This window comes from Gorilla gorilla, chromosome 1 (assembly GCF_029281585.2).
Source record: "Gorilla gorilla gorilla isolate KB3781 chromosome 1, NHGRI_mGorGor1-v2.1_pri, whole genome shotgun sequence".
NCBI classification, from domain to species: Eukaryota; Metazoa; Chordata; class Mammalia; order Primates; family Hominidae; genus Gorilla; species Gorilla gorilla.
This window is the reverse complement of record NC_073224.2, coordinates 77,666,892-77,686,633: the sequence shown is the minus strand read 5'-3', so window position 1 is coordinate 77,686,633 and position 19,742 is coordinate 77,666,892. Positions and strand designations below refer to the sequence as shown.

Here is a 19,742-nt window from a genome sequence, read left to right as displayed (position 1 = left end):
CTGTCTCTACTACAAAAATTAGCTGGGTGTGGTGACGCACACTGAGGCACGAGAATAGCTTGAACCTGGGAGGTGGAGGTTGCAGTGAGCCAGGATCATGCCACTGCACTCCAGCCAGGGTGACAGAGCAAGACTCTGTATTTAAAAAACAAAAACAAAAAACATCCACAACAAAAAACACCCCCCACGCCCCCCCCAAAAAAAGAAAAAAAAAAACCTAGCCCTATTTTAAAAAAGGAAAAAGGCTTAGTAAAAGAGTTCTTTGTGACCTGAACAGTGAAAAGCCAATCTAACATAATACAGCATTTCCTGCTTGTAAAGGTAAACTGATGGGTGTGGTCACAGTTTTTAATTTGCTTCTTTTCAACAGTCCTTTGTTTAATGTCTCTTTATTTTGCAAAAACATTTCATGAGTTTTTGGTTCAGTACCATTTTGAACACTTCTGAACTTTGAATCTGGGGCAATTAGTACAAACTGAGCAGTTTTATACACCAAAATCAATCCAGGCCACTGTTTCTTGGGCTGTTTTTAAACACAGAACCTACTGATTAAAATAACTATTTATTGAAGTGGATTCAAACCTGCAGCTTCCACCATGGTGACTGAAAAGAAAGGTTTGGGGGAGGAAAAAAGGCGGGGCATGGTGGCTCATGCCTGTAATCGCAACATATTGAAAGGCCCAGGCGGAAGTATCACGTCAACAGCAGCCTGGACAACAGAGCGAGACCCTGTCTCTATATTTAAAAAGAAAAAAAAAAAGCATTTGGAGATAACAAGGGGTTAAAGGGCAAGCATTTTTGGAGGAAATCTATGGTTCAGGCAAGGTTCCTCACCTAAAAGTTGTACCAGATTAGGATGCTTGATTTCCTTCATTACTGCAGCTTCTTTCAGGAATTCTTCTACCTCCATGGTATCTTCCTAGAAAAAGGGAAAGGTAAGAAAGAAGAAAACGAGAGGGACAAACCCTCAACTTAAAATCATTTGATTCATCTCACAATCCTAAAGCTTCAGCTTTAAAAGTAAAAAGACGTATCTTTTGAATACTTTAGCATATTACAAGATATAATTATTATTTTAATTTAATTTATTTTTTTGAGACACGGTCTCGCTCTGTTACCCAGGTTGGGGTAAAGTGGTGTGATCTCACTGCAACCTCCGCCTCCTGGGCTCAAGCGATTCTCCTGGCTCAGCCTCCCCAGTAGCTGGGATTACAGGCATGCACGACCATGCCTGGCTACTTTTTGTATTTTTAGTAGAGACGGGGTTTTGCAATGTTGGCCAGGATGCTCTCCTGACCTCAGGTGATCCGCCCGCCTGGGCTCCCCAAATTGCTGGGATTACAGGTGTGAGCCACCACGCCCAGCCGAAATAATTATTATTTTAATAAGCCCAACTTAGAAAGAAAAATGCCCTGGAGTAAAAATTAGCAGGAGGAGCAAAATTCAGCAACCGTGTCCTATAATCAACTGAAACACAGGAGCCCTGTATTGGATAGTTCAGTTCTCTCATAGTTTACTTCTCCATATATCTCAGGCTTTGAATGACGAGACAGAGCACTTAGCTGCTTACATACTTATCTTCTTGCTTAGATCATAATCTTCTTAGAGAGCAAGGCCTTATATATTGCTTCACACTCAGAATATGCTTAAGAAACAGAACTGACTACTACTTATAGCTAAAGAATAACCCTTATAAGTGATACACCAGAGACAGTTACTGAGGCTCTGGGAGAATCAAGTGAGTGAAAACCTTGTAATTTGATACTGGGATGATTAAAGGAGACATATAGTAGTACTACGAAAAAGATTTCTGTGAATATTAAGAAGAAGTGATCTAACTGCAAAGAGACAGGAGGAACAAGAACAAAGGAGAGAAATGACAGAACAAGAAAGAGGCCCATGACTCTCAGACAAGAATTCTGTCCAGCAGGGGTCGTTCTCAGGAAGCAAAAGAGCTTATTTTGCTTTTATAACTTTTAATTTGCTTCTAACCTCCCACTAAGATCTACATCAACAGCCTCCAGAGACAGACCTTTCCCACATGTGGGTTTCACTGCATTGCAGTGAATAATCTACCTCTGCATTGTCAGCAATGGCACTAGGGTTAATCATCTCAATTTGCTGATGTGCTTGGCACTAGTGGGTGGAAAGTGTTCCAAAGTTAAAGAAGGGCATGCTGATATTTCCAAGTGATTGAGCACAAAAGAAAAAGATGCTTGAAAACTGTAATTCTCAGCAACCCACCTTCAATGTTTTCACAGCAACTGTAAGGCTGTATTTCTTCCAGACGCCAACGTAAACCTCTCCATACTGACCGCCCCCAAGTTTGTGCTTCATGGTAATATCTGTTCGCTCCATTTCCCATTTGTCGTGGATGGGGGACACACCATAGACTGTAGGCTTATTACACTTGGGTGCTGGGTAGTGTAATGTTGTCACCAGCCCATCAGCCACTGTGGAGTGATGGTGTACAAGCTCTGCCAAGGTGCTGAAGCGGCTCTCAGCAGTCACATACACCTGGTAAGAAAAGGAGAAAAGCTAAACAACTTGAAAAGAGATTAAGAATTTTTTTTTTTTTTTGAGATGGAGTCTTGTTCTGTCACCCAGGCTGGAGTGCAGTGGCGTGATCTCGGCTCACTGCAAGCTCCGCCTCCCGGGTTCACGCCATTCTCCTGCCTCAGCCTCTCTGAGTAGCTGGGACTATAGGCGCCCGCCACCACGCCCGGCTAATTTTTTGTATTTTTAGTAGAGATGGGGTTTCACCGTGTTCTTGATCTCCTGACCTCGTGATCTGCCGGCCTCAGCCTCCCAAAGTGCTGGGATTACAAGCATGAGCCACCGCTCCCGGCCTAAGAATTCTTTTTTAAAGCCCATATTTCACTGGCCTGAAGATACAGATAGGAGGCTATCTTTAAAAAAAAAAAATTCTGCAGACAGGGTCTCACTATTGCCCAGGCAGGTCTCAAACGCCAGCCTCAAGCAATCCTCCTGACTGGGCCTCCCAAGGTGCTGAGATTACAGACTGGGCCACTATACCCAGCAAGAGTTTATCTTACTTGAGGTAAATAAAAAAGTTAAATGATGATTGCAAGGGTAAACACAGAACTTCAGTTTAATCTTATTTAATCTGCCTTTCCTATTCTTCCTAAATTAGTCTTGGGAAAAACCTTCCAAGATCTCTCTCTGGATAATCAAGCTCATTGGTCTTCAAATATATACATATTTTCAAATATATATATACTCAAATTATGTATTTTTTCAAATATATATATTTTTTCTTTTTTTTTTTTTTTGAGACAGAGTCTCACTCTGTTGCCCAGGCTGGAGTGCAGTGTCATGACCTCAGCTCACTGCAACCTCCGCCTCCCAGGTTCAAGTGATTCTCCTGCCTCAGCCTCCCAAGTACCTGGGATTACAGGCATGCGCAATCACGCCTGGCCAATTTTTTTCTTTGTATTTTTAGTAGAGATGGGGTTTCACCATGTTAGCCAGGCTGGTCAGGAACTCCTAACCTCAAGTGATCTGCCTGCCTCAGTCTCCCAAATTGCTGGGATTACAGGTGTGAACTACCACACCCAGCCAGTCTTCAAATATTTTTAAGCCACAAGACTATGGACTCAACTACAGAAGATAGGTAAAGAAGAGATACCCTGATCAAAGTAGGCAAGCAAGGACTTGGCCTCTTGTAGAAATTTACAAAATATCACCTCAATCTTGTAAAAAATATAACTTGAAAACCACTGATTTAGATTTTTTGGTAAGAGTATTCAAATATCTCATAATTTTAATTACGACGTGCATTTGAGTGTCTAGGCCATTAAAGAAAGAGCCACAATTTACCGGTGGCCAGGAGCAGTGGCTCACACCTGCAATCCCAGCACTTTGGGAGGCTGAGGTGGGCAGGTCACTTGAGGTCAACAGTTGAGACCAGCCTGGTCATCATGGTGAAACCTCCTCTCTACTAAAAATACAAAAATTAGCCAGGCATGGTGGTGCATGCCTGCAGTCCCAGTTACTTGGGAGGCTGAGGTGGGAGGATTGCTTGAACCTGGGAGGTGGAGGTTGCAGTGAGCTGAGATCACACCACTGCATTCTAGCCTGGGTGACAGAGCAAGACTCCATCTAAAAAAAAGAAAAGAGCCACAATGGATTTCACAGAATTGCTTACAAAATAGTTGTTAATTTGCTAAGCAATAAGAAATGTAAAGTAAGAGGGAATTCTCTGGCCTTCTCTCCCAAAGGAGCCTTAATTTTTATGTATTTTTGAGAAATAAGGGTCTCACTCGGTTGCCCAGCCTGGAGTGCAGTGACACAATCATGACTCACTGCAGCCCTGACCTCCCAGGTTCAGGTGATCCTCCTGCCTCAGCTTCCCGAGTAGCTAGGACCACAGACATATGCCACCATGCCCAGCTAATTTTTAAATTTTTTTGTAGAGATGAGGTTTCACTATATTCCTCAAGCTGGTCTTGAACTCCTGGGCTCAAGTGATCTACCCTCCTTGGCCTCCCCAAGTGTTGGGATTACAGGCATAGGCCACCATGCCTAGCCTGTTATTTATTTATTTTTTTTAAAGACGCTTTTGGCCGGGCGCAGTGGCTCACGCCTGTAATCCCAGCACTTTGGGAGGCCAAGGCGGGTGGATCACGAGGTCAGGAGATCGAGACCATACTGGCTATCATGGTGAAACACCGTCTCTACTAAAAATACAAAAAATTAGCCGGGCGTGGTGGTGGGCGCCTGTAGTCCCAGCTATTGAGGAGGCTGAGGCAGGAGAACGGCGTGAACCTGGGAGGCGGAACTTGCAGTGAGCTGAGATCGCGCCACTGCACTCCAGCCTGGGCGACACAGCAAGACTCCATCTCAAAAGAAAAAAAAAAAAAAGAAGCTTTTGTTTTAGTGTATAAAGTATCAATTCATAAACAGAAAATTGATAATTTTTACAAAGTAAACTCACCCATGTAAACATCACCCACACCAAGAATTATAACATGATCAGCACCCCAGAAGCCTCCCTTATGCTCTCCAGCTATTTGCCCTTGCAGAGATAGCCACTATGCTGACTTCTAACATCTTAGATTAGCTTCTGCTTTTTTTTTTTTTTTTTTTTTTTTTTTTTTGAGACAGAGTCTCGCTCTGTTGCCCAGGCTGGAGTGCAGTGGCACGATCTTGGCTCACTACAGCCTCCACCTCCCAGGTTCAACCAATTCTCCTGCCTCAGCCTCCTGAGTAACTGGGATTACAGGAGCGTGCCACCATGCCAGGCCAATTTTTGTATTTGTAGTAGAGACAGGGTTTCACCATGTTTGTGGGGCTGACATCCTGACCTCCAGTGATGAGGCCCACCTCAACCTCCCAAAGTGCTGGGATTACGGGTGTGAGCCACCGTGCCTGGCCGCTGCTTCTGAACTATACACAAACAGAATCACACAATATGTATTGTTTTATGTCTGCTTTTTTCCACCCAACTTTTAAAAATTGCATTATATTTCAGATACCATAAAATTCATCATTTTAAGGTATACAATTTTGTGGTTTTTAGCATATTCTCAAAGTTGTCCAACCATCATGACTATCTAACTCTAGAGCATTCTCATTACCTCATATCTATTAGGAGTCCTTCCCACTCCCCACATCCTCATCCCCTGGCTAATACTAATCCTTCAACTTTGCTGAAGTTGTTGAGTCAGCTAACACTCATTTAGAGTAGGGGCCAGCAAACTCTTCATAAGGGCCAGATAATAAATATTTTAGGCTGTGGCCATAGTGTGTCAGAACTGTGAACTACTCAGCGCTGCCTAGTAATAGAAACCACAGACAATACATGAACAAATGGGTGTGGCTGTATTCCAATAAAATGTTATTTACAAAAAAAAGCAGACGGCTGGAGGGCCATAGTTTTACCTGGTGGTGTTGTGTGTAGCAGTACTGTGTTCGCTTCTGTTGTTGAATGAAATTGCATTTTATGAATATACCACAATTTATTAATCCATTCTACTGTTGTTAGATCTGTGGGTGTTTCTAGTTTTTGGCTATCACAAGCAATGCTGCTATGAACATTCCTATACATGTCTTCTGGCACACATATGCACTCATTTCTATTAGGTAAATAACTAGAACTGCTGAGTCACTCTTATATTATTACACATCTGATTCTGTTCTGTTTGGTCAAGAGGAAACGTACTATGCCTGTATGCTGGTGCAAAAGTGAAAGAAAATTAAAAATTTACTTATTTCCTACTTTGTATCAGTCGTTATGTTTTATAGAAATTAGTTCATTTAATCCTTACAACAACCCAATAAAGTGGGATCTAATTACAGACAGGGAAATTGAGACTCATGTAAGGTCACAATCAGATCTGCTTGCTCCAAAGCCTGTGCTTCCCCCACAGCTTGCCTATCACATAGAGGAGAATAGAAGAAATAATTCAACCTAAATTTACTGCTCAACAGATAAACAACGGACATAAGCTCATGCTCTGTAGTTCATAATGTGTAAACACACTGTAACACATCCATTCTAACTAACATGGTTGGTGTTCCCAATATACAAACTGTTAAATGACTGAATGATCCGTTTCAGTTAATATACATTAATGATCGACACCAAGCTCAAAAGTCTAAATTCTTACTCTGTGAACTTTCTGGTAGATATTATTCTAATTTTCAATGATACAATGTTAACTGATAAACTCTATACCAGTGCACTGGGTGTATATTTGCGTACTGATTATTAGAACAGCTAACTTATAGAGCAGTTCCCTTCATTCTTCACCTTCAAATCTAGCTTATCTTTAAAATATTAATACTGTTTTTAAAAATTTCTATTAACATATCCTTTTCAAGACTACAAGCTCTAACATGCCAAAAAGCCCAAACTCACAAAGCTAGTGAATATTTTATTTCATGTCAGACATAAAATCTATTATTTCACTTCAATCACGTTGAATATTATTTCACAGAGTAGCCAGTCCATGCTTAAAGGTGGTGACCAGGGAGTCTTACCTTGCCGTCTGCAGTGGTATTGATCCTGTAGTGATACACACGTCCCTCGTACCTGAGCGAGATGGACAGCTGCCCAGGGCTACTCTCACTTTCTCGCACCAGGAAGCTGCCATTGATTAGACTGCTGAGCAGATACTCAGCTGCACTGCGTGACACAGGTCCATGGTACCAGGAGTGTTTTTCCAGGCTGTTCACTGGGGTGATGTAGTTGCTTGGCACCCAGCCCTGCCCGTTCTTAGAGCGAACTTCACTCCACTCGCCATTCTGGTTGTAACCAAGGACTCGTAGCTTTTCACCTAGCCATAAGGTCATCACAGGATGAAAGAAACGATGTTAAGACTTTATTTCAACTGAAGCAGTGTACTGTCAAACTTTAAACTCACTGAAGAAAAAAAAGAATCTAGAACTTTTATGCCAAATTTTTTTTTAAATAATGAAAACAAACTTGGCTGTTCATCATATCCTGATTGCTCTCTTTAGCTTTTAGCTTAACCACAAAAGTATGGTCAGAAATGGTTTTCAGGCATTTACTACAGGGTTTTAAAAGTCTATATACAACTTAAAAAATATCCTTAGGAAATTCTATGTATGCCAGACAGGTTACTAAAATGGCTGGAAAAGGACACAGTGCTCACTCTTCAAAAGAAGAAAATTCACTTTCCCTCAAAACAGTTTATCAAGGAATGTATCTTATATATGATTCAATGTTAACAACAATCAAGGATTAGGGATAAGACATGTGAGATAGAAAGTGACTTCTAAATTTCACTTGGCACCAAGACAACAAAACCACTGATGTAAAAAAACAAAAACAAAAACAAAAAACGAACAAACAAAAAAAACACGGACCACAGAGTTTTCAGCAAGAAAACTGTTTAGTGGGGTGAGGGAATGGGCAGTTAGGACTCCCAAAACACAATCCCTTCCAGAATGCAAGTTTAAAAATAGCTATAGCTTTCTTATTTCCTTCCTAGTTCCCACAAAGAATGAATCACTCCTTTCCATTCCACATTAAAATCAGTGTGTGGAATGGCAAGCTCACTCTGAAGTTGGAAACCAAAACCCAAGTCACTCAGTGTATCTTTGCTGTCAACTTCAATGTTCTTAATTTTTCTATTAAAATTGTGAACATCAAGTTCAGATTTCAACATATAACTTGCCCCGATACTTGCAGCACAAATTAGGTTTCTTTGACAAAACAGAAAAAGTGAAAGAGATATCACTAGTGATAAATAAATGCTAATCTAAAGAATCCTTGTAGTGCCTCAGGCTCTTATCTCTAAGAGATGCAAGTCTTCCTACAGCATTCACATCTACTTCTTCAGTGTCAAAAAGTAGAAGGAAGCCAAGTCAGTCAAAAGCACATGGCCATGGCTGAGCATGGTGTCTCACGCCTGTAATCCCAGCACTTTGGGAGGCTGAGAGGGGCGGATCACCTAAGGTCAGGAGTTCGAGACCAGCCTGGCCAACATGGTGAAACCTCGTCTCTACCAAAAATACAAAAAATTAGCTGGGTGTGGTAGTCTGCATGCCTGTAATCCCAGCTACTTGGGAGGCTGAGGCAGGAGAACTGCTTGAACCCGGGAGGCTGAGGTTGCAGTGAGCCGAGATTGCACCACTGTACTCCCAGCCTGGGAGACAGAGTGAGACTGCTAAAAAAAAAAAAAAAAAAAAAGCACATGGCCAGAAGTATCAGGCAAAAGTTTTTAGGAGAACTAAAAATAATTATCCTTGTAACCATCTGTCCTTTTTTAGTGGCCTTCAGAAACGTTTCCATAGAATAACTTTCTATCAGACACCATCTCACCTTAGACACATGGATATGAGATAATGAGAAAAAACACAAGAGTATATGTACATATATACACCTATGGGTACATAAAATATACATATATACAGATAAGAGTAAGTCTGGTGTAGCGGTGGATATGCATAAGTGCACAAATACTCGCCAATCATATTTACCGGAAGAAAAAAAAAAGAATCCTGCTAGAAAAACTGAAGAAAACCTGTTGCTCTGTAGCTTTTCTCTGTTAGTCCACATGAACTAAAAATAAAGAATGTTAGTATTTTGTATATATATCTATATATACGTTTTTTAATATTGTTGCTTCCTTGAAAATAATTGGTAATGACAGGCTATGATAATTAAGATACAGTCAAAGACCCCAGGATTTTTTGTTTGTTGTTCTCTTTTTTTGTCAGTTATCAGGAAAATTTTTCTACCCTGGAAGTTTTGACTACCATGGAAACTGATAGGGGGATGACTAGTATGGATTCAAATATTGGCCAAACTGGCAGAGCAACCCTAGGGAGAACTTTTTTGTTTGTTTTGAAACAGGTCTCCCTCTGTCGCCACGCGGCAGTGCAGCGGTGCAAACACAGCTCACTGTAACCTCAACTTCTCAGGCTCAAGTGATCCTCAGACCTCAGCCCCCCCAAGTACCTGGGTCTACAGGTGCATGCCACTGCCCCTGGCTAATTTTTAAATTTTTTGTAGAGACAGGGGTCTCACTACATTGCCTAGGCTGGTTTTGAACTCCTAGGCTCACGCAATCCTCCTGCCTCAACCTCCCAAAGTGCTGAGAATACAGGGATGAGCCACTGCGCTTCGCTGGTAGAACTTTAAAAAAAAAAAAATTCAAGCAAAATAATCATTTTCAATCAAAAACTAAAGTGTTGCTTTATTTTTTAAATATATTTTCTTGTCTTTTAAAATAATAAAATAGGTTTAGTATGACATCATTTTAAATTAGTGAGAAACTGATATAAAAATTTGGCATTCTGTGGATTTTAAGAGAAACCACTGTTGGTCATAAGATAAAGGCCAGTCATAACCCATAACTGAGGAATCAACAGTCTTTCTTTATCAATGTTTCCTTGATGACTGGACTATCTTGAAAAAACAACAGGAAAACGTACCTATGAAAGAATTTCTGAGTCATCACTTCACAAATTTCTCCAGTGAAGAATCAGTAAAGGTAAAATCAAGTATATTGTAGTCCAAAGAGACTACTACACAATATAAACTTTCTGGCTGGGCGTGGTGGCTCACGCCTGTAATCCCAGCACTTTGGGAGGCTGAAGCAGGCAGATCACAGGTCAGGAGTTCGAGGCCATCCTGACCAACATGGGTGAAACCCTGTCTCTACTAAAAATACAAAAATTAACACGGCGTGGTGGTGCGTGCCTGTAATCCCAGCTACTCAGGAGGCTGAGGCAGCAGAATCGCTTGAACCCAGGAGGCAGAGCTTGCAGTGAGCCGAGACTGTGCCACTGCACTCCAGCCTGGGTGACAGAGCGAGACTCTGTCTCAAAAAAAAAAAAAAAAAAAATTCTTTGATGTCTTTTGTTCTATCCTCAAACTTTACGTAAAATGTTCCTACAACTGCATAAACACAACCCCCACATACATAACATGTATCATCCTGTCCCCAAAACTATCCAAAAGCAGGAAGTAAAACTGACACTAGGAGATGATGCACTTTTACTTTCACTTTTAATTCTGTCCTATATACAATTGGCCAGCACATGCAACTACCATGAAGGTTAGACTCACTATACACCTATTCTTTTGTTTTTGTTTTTGTTTTTTTAAGAGACGGCATCTCACTCTGTCACCCAGGCTGGAGTGCAGTGGCACCATCTCAGCTCAATGCAACCTCCCCCTCCCAAGTTCAAGCAATTATCCTGCCTCAGCCTCCTGAGTAGCTAGGACTACAGGCACATGCCGCTACACACGGCTAATGTCTTTTGTATTTTAGTAGAGATGGGGTTTCACCGTGTTGCCCAGACTGGTCTCAAACTCCTGAGCTCAGACAATCCACCAGCCTCGGCTTCCCAAAGTGCTAGATTACAGGCGTGAGCCACTGTGCCTGGTCACACCTATTCTAATTGAACTGTGGCTAAGATGAGCCATGTTGCCAGACCTCACTGCTACTCAGAATGTCTGCGAACTTGACTGCCTATCTGAGGACTGTTCATTCATTACTAGTCCACAGTGAGATTAAGAACTTCAACTGAATGTAAACCAACTATATCACTAAGCACACTATTTATTACTTAGTTCAGCTAATAGTTTTACCTTTTGGAGCAAGGCTTTCTGCATGAAGATAGTAGTTCAGTGTTTCACATTCTGGCATAAGCATCTTACCTTGCTGTGGACCATTTTTGAGTAGCACTGGCCTAGACAACATAAATGTCTATTGTTTGTGTTTATATAGATCAGTGAAAGGAATGGTAGGAAAGGTTTATTTGATTTCCATTATAGTATTATTCTCAAGAGAGTGGTAGTTTATTTCTGTAGTAAATTCTTATAAAAGGGAACGTTAAGAACATGACCAAATAAAATCAACCATTATTGATTTTGTGTGTGTGTGTGTGTGTGTGTGTGTGTATGCACACACGCGTGCAAGGGCAAAAAAAGTAACTTTTATGAGAAAGAAATAGGATTATGGGGAGATTATCCTTGTGTACATGAACTGGATTGCTAGTCTGCCTAAGCTTATTCTTACCTTTTGAACGTATGAAAGCCACTGCTGGGGAAAAAATGTATTTCAGGATAATTTTTTTTTTTTTTTTTGAGACGGAGTCTCACTCTGTCACCCAGGCTGGAGTGCAGTGGTGTGATCTTGGCTCACTGCAACCTCTGCCTCCCGAGTTCAAGTGATTCTCATGCCTCAGCCTCCTGAGTAGCTGGGACTACAGGCAGGGGCTACCACGCCTGACTAATTTTTTTCATATTTTTATTAGAGACAGGGTTTCACCATGTTGGCCAGGCTGGTCTCAAACTCCTGACCTCAGGTGACCTGCCCGCCTTGGCCTCCCAAAGTGCTGAGATTATAGGTGTGAGCCACCGCGCCTGGCCGGGCCCCTTTATCTCTTAATCATTAATGAAAACTGAAAAGTGAAAGGATGTTACATAGAAGGCTCACCTTTAGTGATGCTGAGTGTGTTATCACCACTTGCTACAAAATCATAAAGTGCAACGAAGAGATTAGGGTCACTCTCGGTGGCTCCGAGCAAGTTCTCCTTGGAGCTCCACCTGATAGCCTCATTTAGTGCCTGGGGTTCAACATCACAACCATAGGGACGATGCAAAGCTTCTGAAAGACATAAGAAGGGAAGGGAATTCACGGTGAGTTCAACAGCGAAACATTTGTTTGAATTCAGTATATACACAGTATTTCAGCTGCTGGCTCCAGAGTAGGAAAGAACTGTACAGTATAAAGTGTTATGAAAAATTAGCAAATAGGCACTGTGTCTCCTAAGCATGAGGAAGCTATTTACTTGTTGAAAATGTAAAACAAGGTAGTCAGAGAAAAGACCACAAAATGAGAGTTTAGCCGTGATTTATATGTACTCACCAAAATCAGACATAAACTAATAGGAAACACAGTTTTCTCAAAATGGAAAAAAGAATCTCAAAGAGAAATGGTTACTAGCTTTATAAAACATAGAGGATATTTTGTTGTAGTAGTGGTTGTAGTTTTAAGGAAGAAATGATTGTAAGTTTCTTACAAGTCCACTCAAACTACCCTTATTCCTTTCTCTCTCCACAGAAAACAAACTGTAGAAAAGACAACAGGGATTATTTTTCAGAATTAGGTAATACTGTATAAATCCAGGCCCTCTATTTAAGTATAGAAAAAATTATTTAAAAAGTGCTTTTAGAAAAATATCTTTTTTTGGCCAACATGGAGAAAAATAATCTTTTTTTCATTTTAAAAAAACAAAAGAAACATGGCCGCACCCGGCCTGAATGACTTTTAAACTCTATTTTGTTTTCCTGAGCAGTGATTTTTTTGTAAATATCAATAACTTAATTGAAGAGCCTAGAAAACATTACTATCATCGGGCATTTATTGAGTTTCTACTCAAAGTGGTCCAGGCCTTTTACGACCTGTTTTTTCCTTAAGCCTTTACAGTTTCTAAATTTATTCATAGTACATAGCACAGGTGATCCCTATACCATCTTAAAGATCACCTGCTTCTCACAGCCCAGATCGATTATACAAAAAACAGTTTTTCCAGTATCAATTTTCTTGATCAGAATATTTTTAGTGCCTGTCTACAAAGGCAAACTATCCAAATGTCTATGTCATATAACAACACTTTTATGTCTCTCTTCCTCCACTTATGATTATTATGATTATTATTATTATTATCATTATTATTTTGAGATGGAGTTTCGTTCTTGTTGCCCAGGCTGGAGTGCAATGGCGTGATCTCGGCTTACTGAAACCTCTGCCTCCCGAGTTCAAGCGTGATTCTCCTGCCTCAGCCTCCCAAGTAGCTGGGATCACAGGCGCCTGCCACCATACCCAGCTAATTTTTCTGTATTTTTAGTAGAGACAGGATTTTACCATGTTGGCCAGGTTGGTCTTGAACTCCTGACCTCAGGTGATCCACCCGCCTCAGCCTCCCAAAGTGCTGGGATTACAGGCGTGAGCCACCACACCCGGCTGACTTATTCCCCGTCCGCACCCCTCTCCCACCACCGAGATGGAGTCTTGTTTTGTTGCCCAGGCTGGAGTGCAGTGGCACAATCTCTGCTCACTGCAACCTTCACGTCCCAGGTTCAAGCAATTCTACTGCCTCAGCCTCCCGAGTAGCTGGGATTACAGGTGCACGCCACCAAGCCCAGCTAAGTTTTGTATTTTTAGTAGAGACGAAGTTTCACCATGTTGGCCAGGCTGGTCTTGAACTCCTGACCTTGTGATCTGCCTGCCTTGGCCTCCCAAAGTGCTGGGATTACAAGCGTGAGCCACCACACCCAGCCAGGCCAACTTATTTTTAATATAAAAATGGTTTTATCATATATGAAAGGAAAAACCCTTGAATTTGTGGTTCCATTTATTTTCAAATCCATTCCCTGTTCTCCATCTCTACTGCCAATGCCTTAGTTCAAATCTGCAACATCTCAACATCTCTCACCTGGACTACTGCCTCCAGTCTTGTCTCCCTCAAATCCATCCTCCACACAGCTGGCAAAGTGATCTATTTAAGAAAAAAATTGACCACGTCACTTTTCTTAAGCTTCTTCAATAGTTTAACATCAAGCTAAAGTCTCCTTTTCATGGTCTTCAAAGGCCTTTCATGATCAGGTCTCTACCTACTTCTCCAGCTTCGCCTCTCCCCACTCCATACCTCAAATTGTAAACTTTAATATACACCATGCTGCTTCCCATCTTCTGGCCTTGGTTCACACAGTCCAGACTAACTGGAATGGGTTCTCACCCCACTTTTCTTTTGACTGGCTGATTTCTACTTGTAATACTCAGCTCCAATATATAGTAGTCCCCCTTATCCATGAGGAATATGTTCCAAGACCCCCAGTGGATGCTTAAAATCAATCAGGATAGTACCAAACCCACTATATACTATGTTTTTCCCACACATACATAACCATGATACAATTTAATTTATAAATTAGGCTCAGAAAGAGATTAACAATAATACAATGAACAATTATAACAATATACTGTAATAAAATTTATGTGAATGTGGTATCTCTCTTTTTCCCTCAAAATATCTTAATACTTTCTGACTGGCGTGGAGTGCCAGTAACTGAAACTGTATAAAGCAAAACTGGATAATGGGGGCTACTGCACCTCCCATCTGTACTCTCAAAAGCATCACAGTTGCTGCATTAATACTCTATCTTTATCTCTATATTAATAATACATTCTACGTATGTTTGTTCCCCAAACATTATAACATGTTCCTTGTATCTGGAATGGTATTCTTCTCCTACCAAAAGTTACATAATATGTGTTTAATAACTGTTAGCTAAACAAATGCCCAAATTACACAAACATATAGGTGACAGGAAACAACATGTATCTTAAATTTTAAATCACATTAAACAGTATTTAAAAATTGGCTTCAGCCAGGCACGGTGGCTCAGGCCTGTAATCCCAGCACTTTGGGAGACTGGGCAGGTGGATCACCTGAGGTCAGGAGTTTGAGACCAGCCTGACCAACACAGTGAAAAACCCCATCTCTATTAAAAATACAAAAATTAGCCAGGCATGGTGGCACGTGCCTATAATCCCAGCTACTTCGGAGGCTGAGGCAGGAGAATTGCTTGAGTCTGGGAGGTGGAGGTTGCAGTGAGCCAAGATCGCCGCTGTACTCCAGCCTGGGTGACAGAGTGAGATCCTGTCTCAAAAAAAAAAAAAAAAAAAAAAAAAAAGGCTTCATAACTTCTACATGATATACACACAGAAATTCCTGTTGTAGGTTGGCTCTGTAATTCTCCAGTTTCAGAGTTTCATATTCCCTTCTCTCAAAAAGAATATATATTTAAAATTCCAGTTAATTCAATTTTGTTTTACATTAAGATTATGATAAACTTAAAAAAAGTTCTGATATCATGAAAAGTTAAAGTAGTTATGTTGTTCCTTATTTAAATGCAGAATTATAGTGAATGGGAACAGCTGTATTCTATACCAAGATAGCCAATTTGGGATGACCAAATCAACAAAAATCCATATTGTAAAAAACATTCTTCAAACCGGTTTCATATATCGTATTTGTCTTTATTCTAATGCAAAAATTATCTACTCTAGCAGAATTTCCACTGGCTACAAAATGCCAATCCTTTATTAAAATGAAAAAAATGCCAAAAAAGTACAGAAAATATCCATATTTATTAGCACCCATTACTGAACACTACATAATCCACACTTATAAATATATATATATATTTTTGCCAGTGACACTGGTAACACATTACAATGTTTATAAATACTCTGTTTAATGATTATCAAACAGTTTAAGTATATTTAATTATTCGTAGTACAGGAAAAGTTCCCCTTGTTTGAAATTATAAGAGAAAAACTCAACAGTAAAAAGAACTTTGGTACTATCAACAACCAAGTTAGAAACAGTAATAAGCAGAAGCCAACTCTTAACCCCTATCAGGACAAAACCAGCAAATGTCATATAGTTATACCCTACTTTGTGAAACTCAGTATACTAAATTTTAAAGTTTACAAAACAGTAATTTGATCACCCTGAGGGTGAGGACAGTGATGCAATATTGAGCAGCTTCCTGGGCTCACACAATCAGGAGCTGGCCAAGAACTGGATTTCCACAGTGGACATAAGGGGCACCATGGGCACTGTGGAGCTGCTGTGGGCCACTGACTGGAGGCCAATTCTGGACCAGGTGCCTTACATCCACAGCAAGTTTAAGAAGGATGATTGATTAAACTGATGCCTCCATGAACCCCTCTGCTGTCAGGTGGTGCCAGCTCCTCCCATGTCAGCGCCTGCTGCATCTGGAACAGCCCAAGCTCTCAGGATGGACGCTCAGGGAATCTACAGTGCAACTTAAGATTTCTTGTATTTCTGAAAACAGCTGGGGTGTTTTAAGCACACAGCATTAAACTTCACTATGAAACCTGCCCCCTGCCTGGATATTAATCATGCTGATAACTCAGTTACTTTGATTACAGCTCCGGAGAATGACCCAGGGATCTTTTCGAGCTCCAAAATGCTGCCAGTTTAGGAGAGTTTTCCAATGGCTGTCAGATATTGTTTAATTATTATTATTGAGACAAGGTCTCGCTGTGTTGTCCAGGCTGGTCTCAAACTCCTGAGCTCAAGTGATCCACCTGCCTTGGCCTCCCAAAGTACTGCGATTACAAGCATGAGCCACCGCGCCCAGCCTGTTTAATTATTTTAAATGTTTACTGGGGAAAAAGAAATCCCTAGTAATTTGAGTGAATACCACATGCAAGGGCACTGTGCTGGGCTTCAGAATATAAAGATGAGAAATCACTAATAACACCATTGGGACTCAATATGCAAAACTATCATCCATCCTTCCCTCCAAATTTGTTTCTCTCACAGAATTCCCCATTTCAGTTAATCGCAGTTCCATCTTTTACTATGTTGAGGCCAAAAACCATGGAATCCTTCATGGCTCTGAGAGGTGACAGCGTGCTGGCAGTCCTCACAGCCCTCGCTCGCTCTCGGTGACTCCTCTGCCTGGGCTCCCACTTTGGTGGCACTTGAGGAGCCCTTCAGCCCACCGCTGCACTGTGGGAGCCCCTTTCTGGGCTGGCCAAGGCCGGAGCCCACTCCCTCAGCTTGCAGGGAGGTGTGGAGGGAGAGGCGCGAGCAGGAACCGGGGCTGCCTGCCGCGCTTGCAGGCCAGCTGGAGTTCCGGGTGGGCGTGGGCTTGGCGGGCCCCGCACTCAAACTCGGAGCAGCCGGCCAGCCCTGTCGGCCCCGGGCAATGAGGGACTTAGCACCTGGGCCAGCAGCTGTGGAGGATGTACTGGGTCCCCCAGCAGTGCCAGCCCACCGGTGCTGCGCTCAATTTCTCGCTGGGCCTTAGCTGCCTTCCCACGGGGCAGGCCACCCACCCAGCAGTGGCAACCCACTCGGGTCCCCTTCCACACTGTGGAAGCTTTGTTCTTTCGCTCTTTGCAATAAATCTTGCTACTGCTCACTCTTTGGGTCCACACTGCCTTTATGAGCTGTAACACTCACCACAAAGATCTGCAGCTTCACTCCTGAAGCCAGCAAGACCACGAGCCCACCGGGAGGAACGAACAACTCCAGATGCGCTACCTTAAGAGCTGTAACACTCACCGCAAAGGTCTGCAGCTTCACTCCTGAGCCAGCGAGACCACGAACCCACCAGAAGGAAGAAACTCCGAACACATCTGAACATCAGAAGGAACAAACTCCAGACGCGCCACCTTAAGAGCTGTAGCACTCACCGCGAGGGTCCGTGGCTTCATTCTTGAAGTCAGTGAGACCAAGAACCCACCAATTCCGGACACAGCTCCCTTCTTGCTCTCACAAACAACATCCGATTCACTCAGAAATTCCATTGGCACTGCCTTCAAAAATATATCCAGAATCTAACCACTTCTCATTCAGTACCACTTCATGACCACCATCATCTAGGTAAGGGGACCCCAACCCCTGGGCCACAGACAGGTCTGTGGCCTGTTAGGAACTGGGCCACACAGCAGCAGGTGAGCAGCGGGCCAGCAAGCATTACTGCTTGAGCTCCACCTCCCGTCAGATTAGTGGAGGCATTTGATTCTCACAGGAGCTGAAACCTACTGTGAACTGCTCATGCGAGGGATCTAGGTTGAATGCTCCTTATGATAATCTAATGCCTGATGATCTGAGATAGAATAGTTGCATGTGAAACCACCGCTCCCCACCCAGTCTGTGAAAAAATTGACTTCCATGAAACTGGTCCCTGGTGCCAAAAAGGTTGGGACCACTGATGTAGACTATTTCACTAGACTCCTGATTTCCATGCTTCCGTGCTTGTTCCCTACTGTTTATTCTCAACATACCAGCCATCTTTCAGAGCATAAGTCAGATTGCTACCCCTCTGTTCAAGACTCTTCAAAGGTTCCCCATTTTAGAGTAAAAGCTAAAATCCTTAAAGGCCCTGCAAGGTCCTTCACAATTGGTCTTGCCCAGCATCTCCTGCTACTATTCCTCTACCTTATTCTGGCCACTGACATCAATGCTATTGCTTGAACAAAGCAGGCACACTTCTGCCTCAGGACCTTTGCGCTGGCTTTTCTTTTTGCCTAAAACACTCTTCCCCATGACATTTCACCAAATGTTACCTTCTCAGTATGGCATTCTCTGATTATTCCATTTTAAAGTACATCTATTCTTGATAACACTCTCACATCCCCCACTGACTCCTTTCCTGATTTATTTTATCTCCATAGCTCTTATTACCACCAAACATAGTGTATAATTTACTTATTTATTATTATATTCATGTATCTAAGTCTCCTTGCTAAAACGTAAGTTTTATGAGGACCAGGATTTTTGTCTGTTTTGTTCACTGAACAGTGACTCCAGAACAGTGTCTACATATAAGAGGCTCCCAAAAAAGATTTGCTGAATGAATGAACTATGTATACGATGCTATGAGAGGAAAGAATATAAAACAAAACAAAACTCTAGAGTCTGGCAAGGTTTCAGACTTAAAATTAGATAAACATTTAAACTGGATGAACGCAGGCCAGGCACAGTAACTCATGCCTATAATCTCAGCACTTTGAGAAGCCAAGGCGGGAGGATCACTTGAGGCCAGGAGTTCAAGACCAGCCTGGGCAACATCATGAGACTTCATCAGGTGTGGTGGCTAGCGCCTGTAATCCCAGCACTTTGGGAGGCCGAGGTGGATCACCTGAGGTCAGGAGTTCAAGACCAGCCTGGCCAACATGGCAAAACCCTGACTGGGTGTGGTGGCGGGTGCCTGTAATCCCAACTATTTGGGAGGCTGAGGCAGGAGAATTGCTTGAACCCGGGAGGCGGAGGTTGCAGTAACTGAGATCAGACTGCTGCACTCCAACTTGGGTGACAAAGCAAGACTCTGTCTCAAAAAAAAAAAAAAAAAATTAAGTATTGGCTCGGCATAGTGGCACACAACTGTAGTCCCAGCTACCCAGGAAGCTGAGGTAGGATTGTCTGAGCCTGGGAGGTTGAGCCTGCAGTGAGCCAAGATCACACCATTGTACTCCAATCTAGACAACAGAACAAAACCCTGTCTTTAAGAAAAAAAAAATTAGATTAATAGGAATTCTGCACTGATGACAGTAGAGTGACAGACTGTCAATACGCAAGGACATGTTTATAATAAGGGGAAACTCTGAACCCAAAAGAGGACTCTTAAAGACAAGTCAACTTCCTGAAAGTTGTGTTATCTGACAAAAGGAGAAAACAGAATGAGATCT

At 42.0% G+C, this 19,742-nt stretch overlaps 1 protein-coding gene across 9 annotated transcripts in view; it reads right to left on the bottom strand.

Moving 5' to 3' along the window:
* ABL2 (ABL proto-oncogene 2, non-receptor tyrosine kinase) overlaps nucleotides 1-19,742 on the bottom strand; it is a 130,264-nt gene that overhangs the window by 19,996 nt on the left and 90,526 nt on the right. For 5 of the 9 annotated variants that reach the window (XM_063710486.1, XM_004027969.5, XM_019027180.4 and 2 more), the window contains exons 2-6: nucleotides 13,942-14,004; nucleotides 11,940-12,110; nucleotides 7,006-7,301; nucleotides 2,245-2,517; nucleotides 835-919 (exon numbers count right to left, since the gene is read on the bottom strand). In XM_063710486.1, the coding sequence (XP_063566556.1) occupies nucleotides 835-919; nucleotides 2,245-2,358 (199 nt within the window). In that variant the 5' untranslated portion in view covers nucleotides 2,359-2,517; nucleotides 7,006-7,301; nucleotides 11,940-12,110; nucleotides 13,942-14,004. The remainder of the gene's footprint in view (nucleotides 1-834; nucleotides 920-2,244; nucleotides 2,518-7,005; nucleotides 7,302-11,939; nucleotides 12,111-13,941; nucleotides 14,005-19,742) is intronic. The other 4 variants (XM_004027970.5, XM_019027187.4, XM_055366761.2 and 1 more) reach the window with 1 other exon arrangement.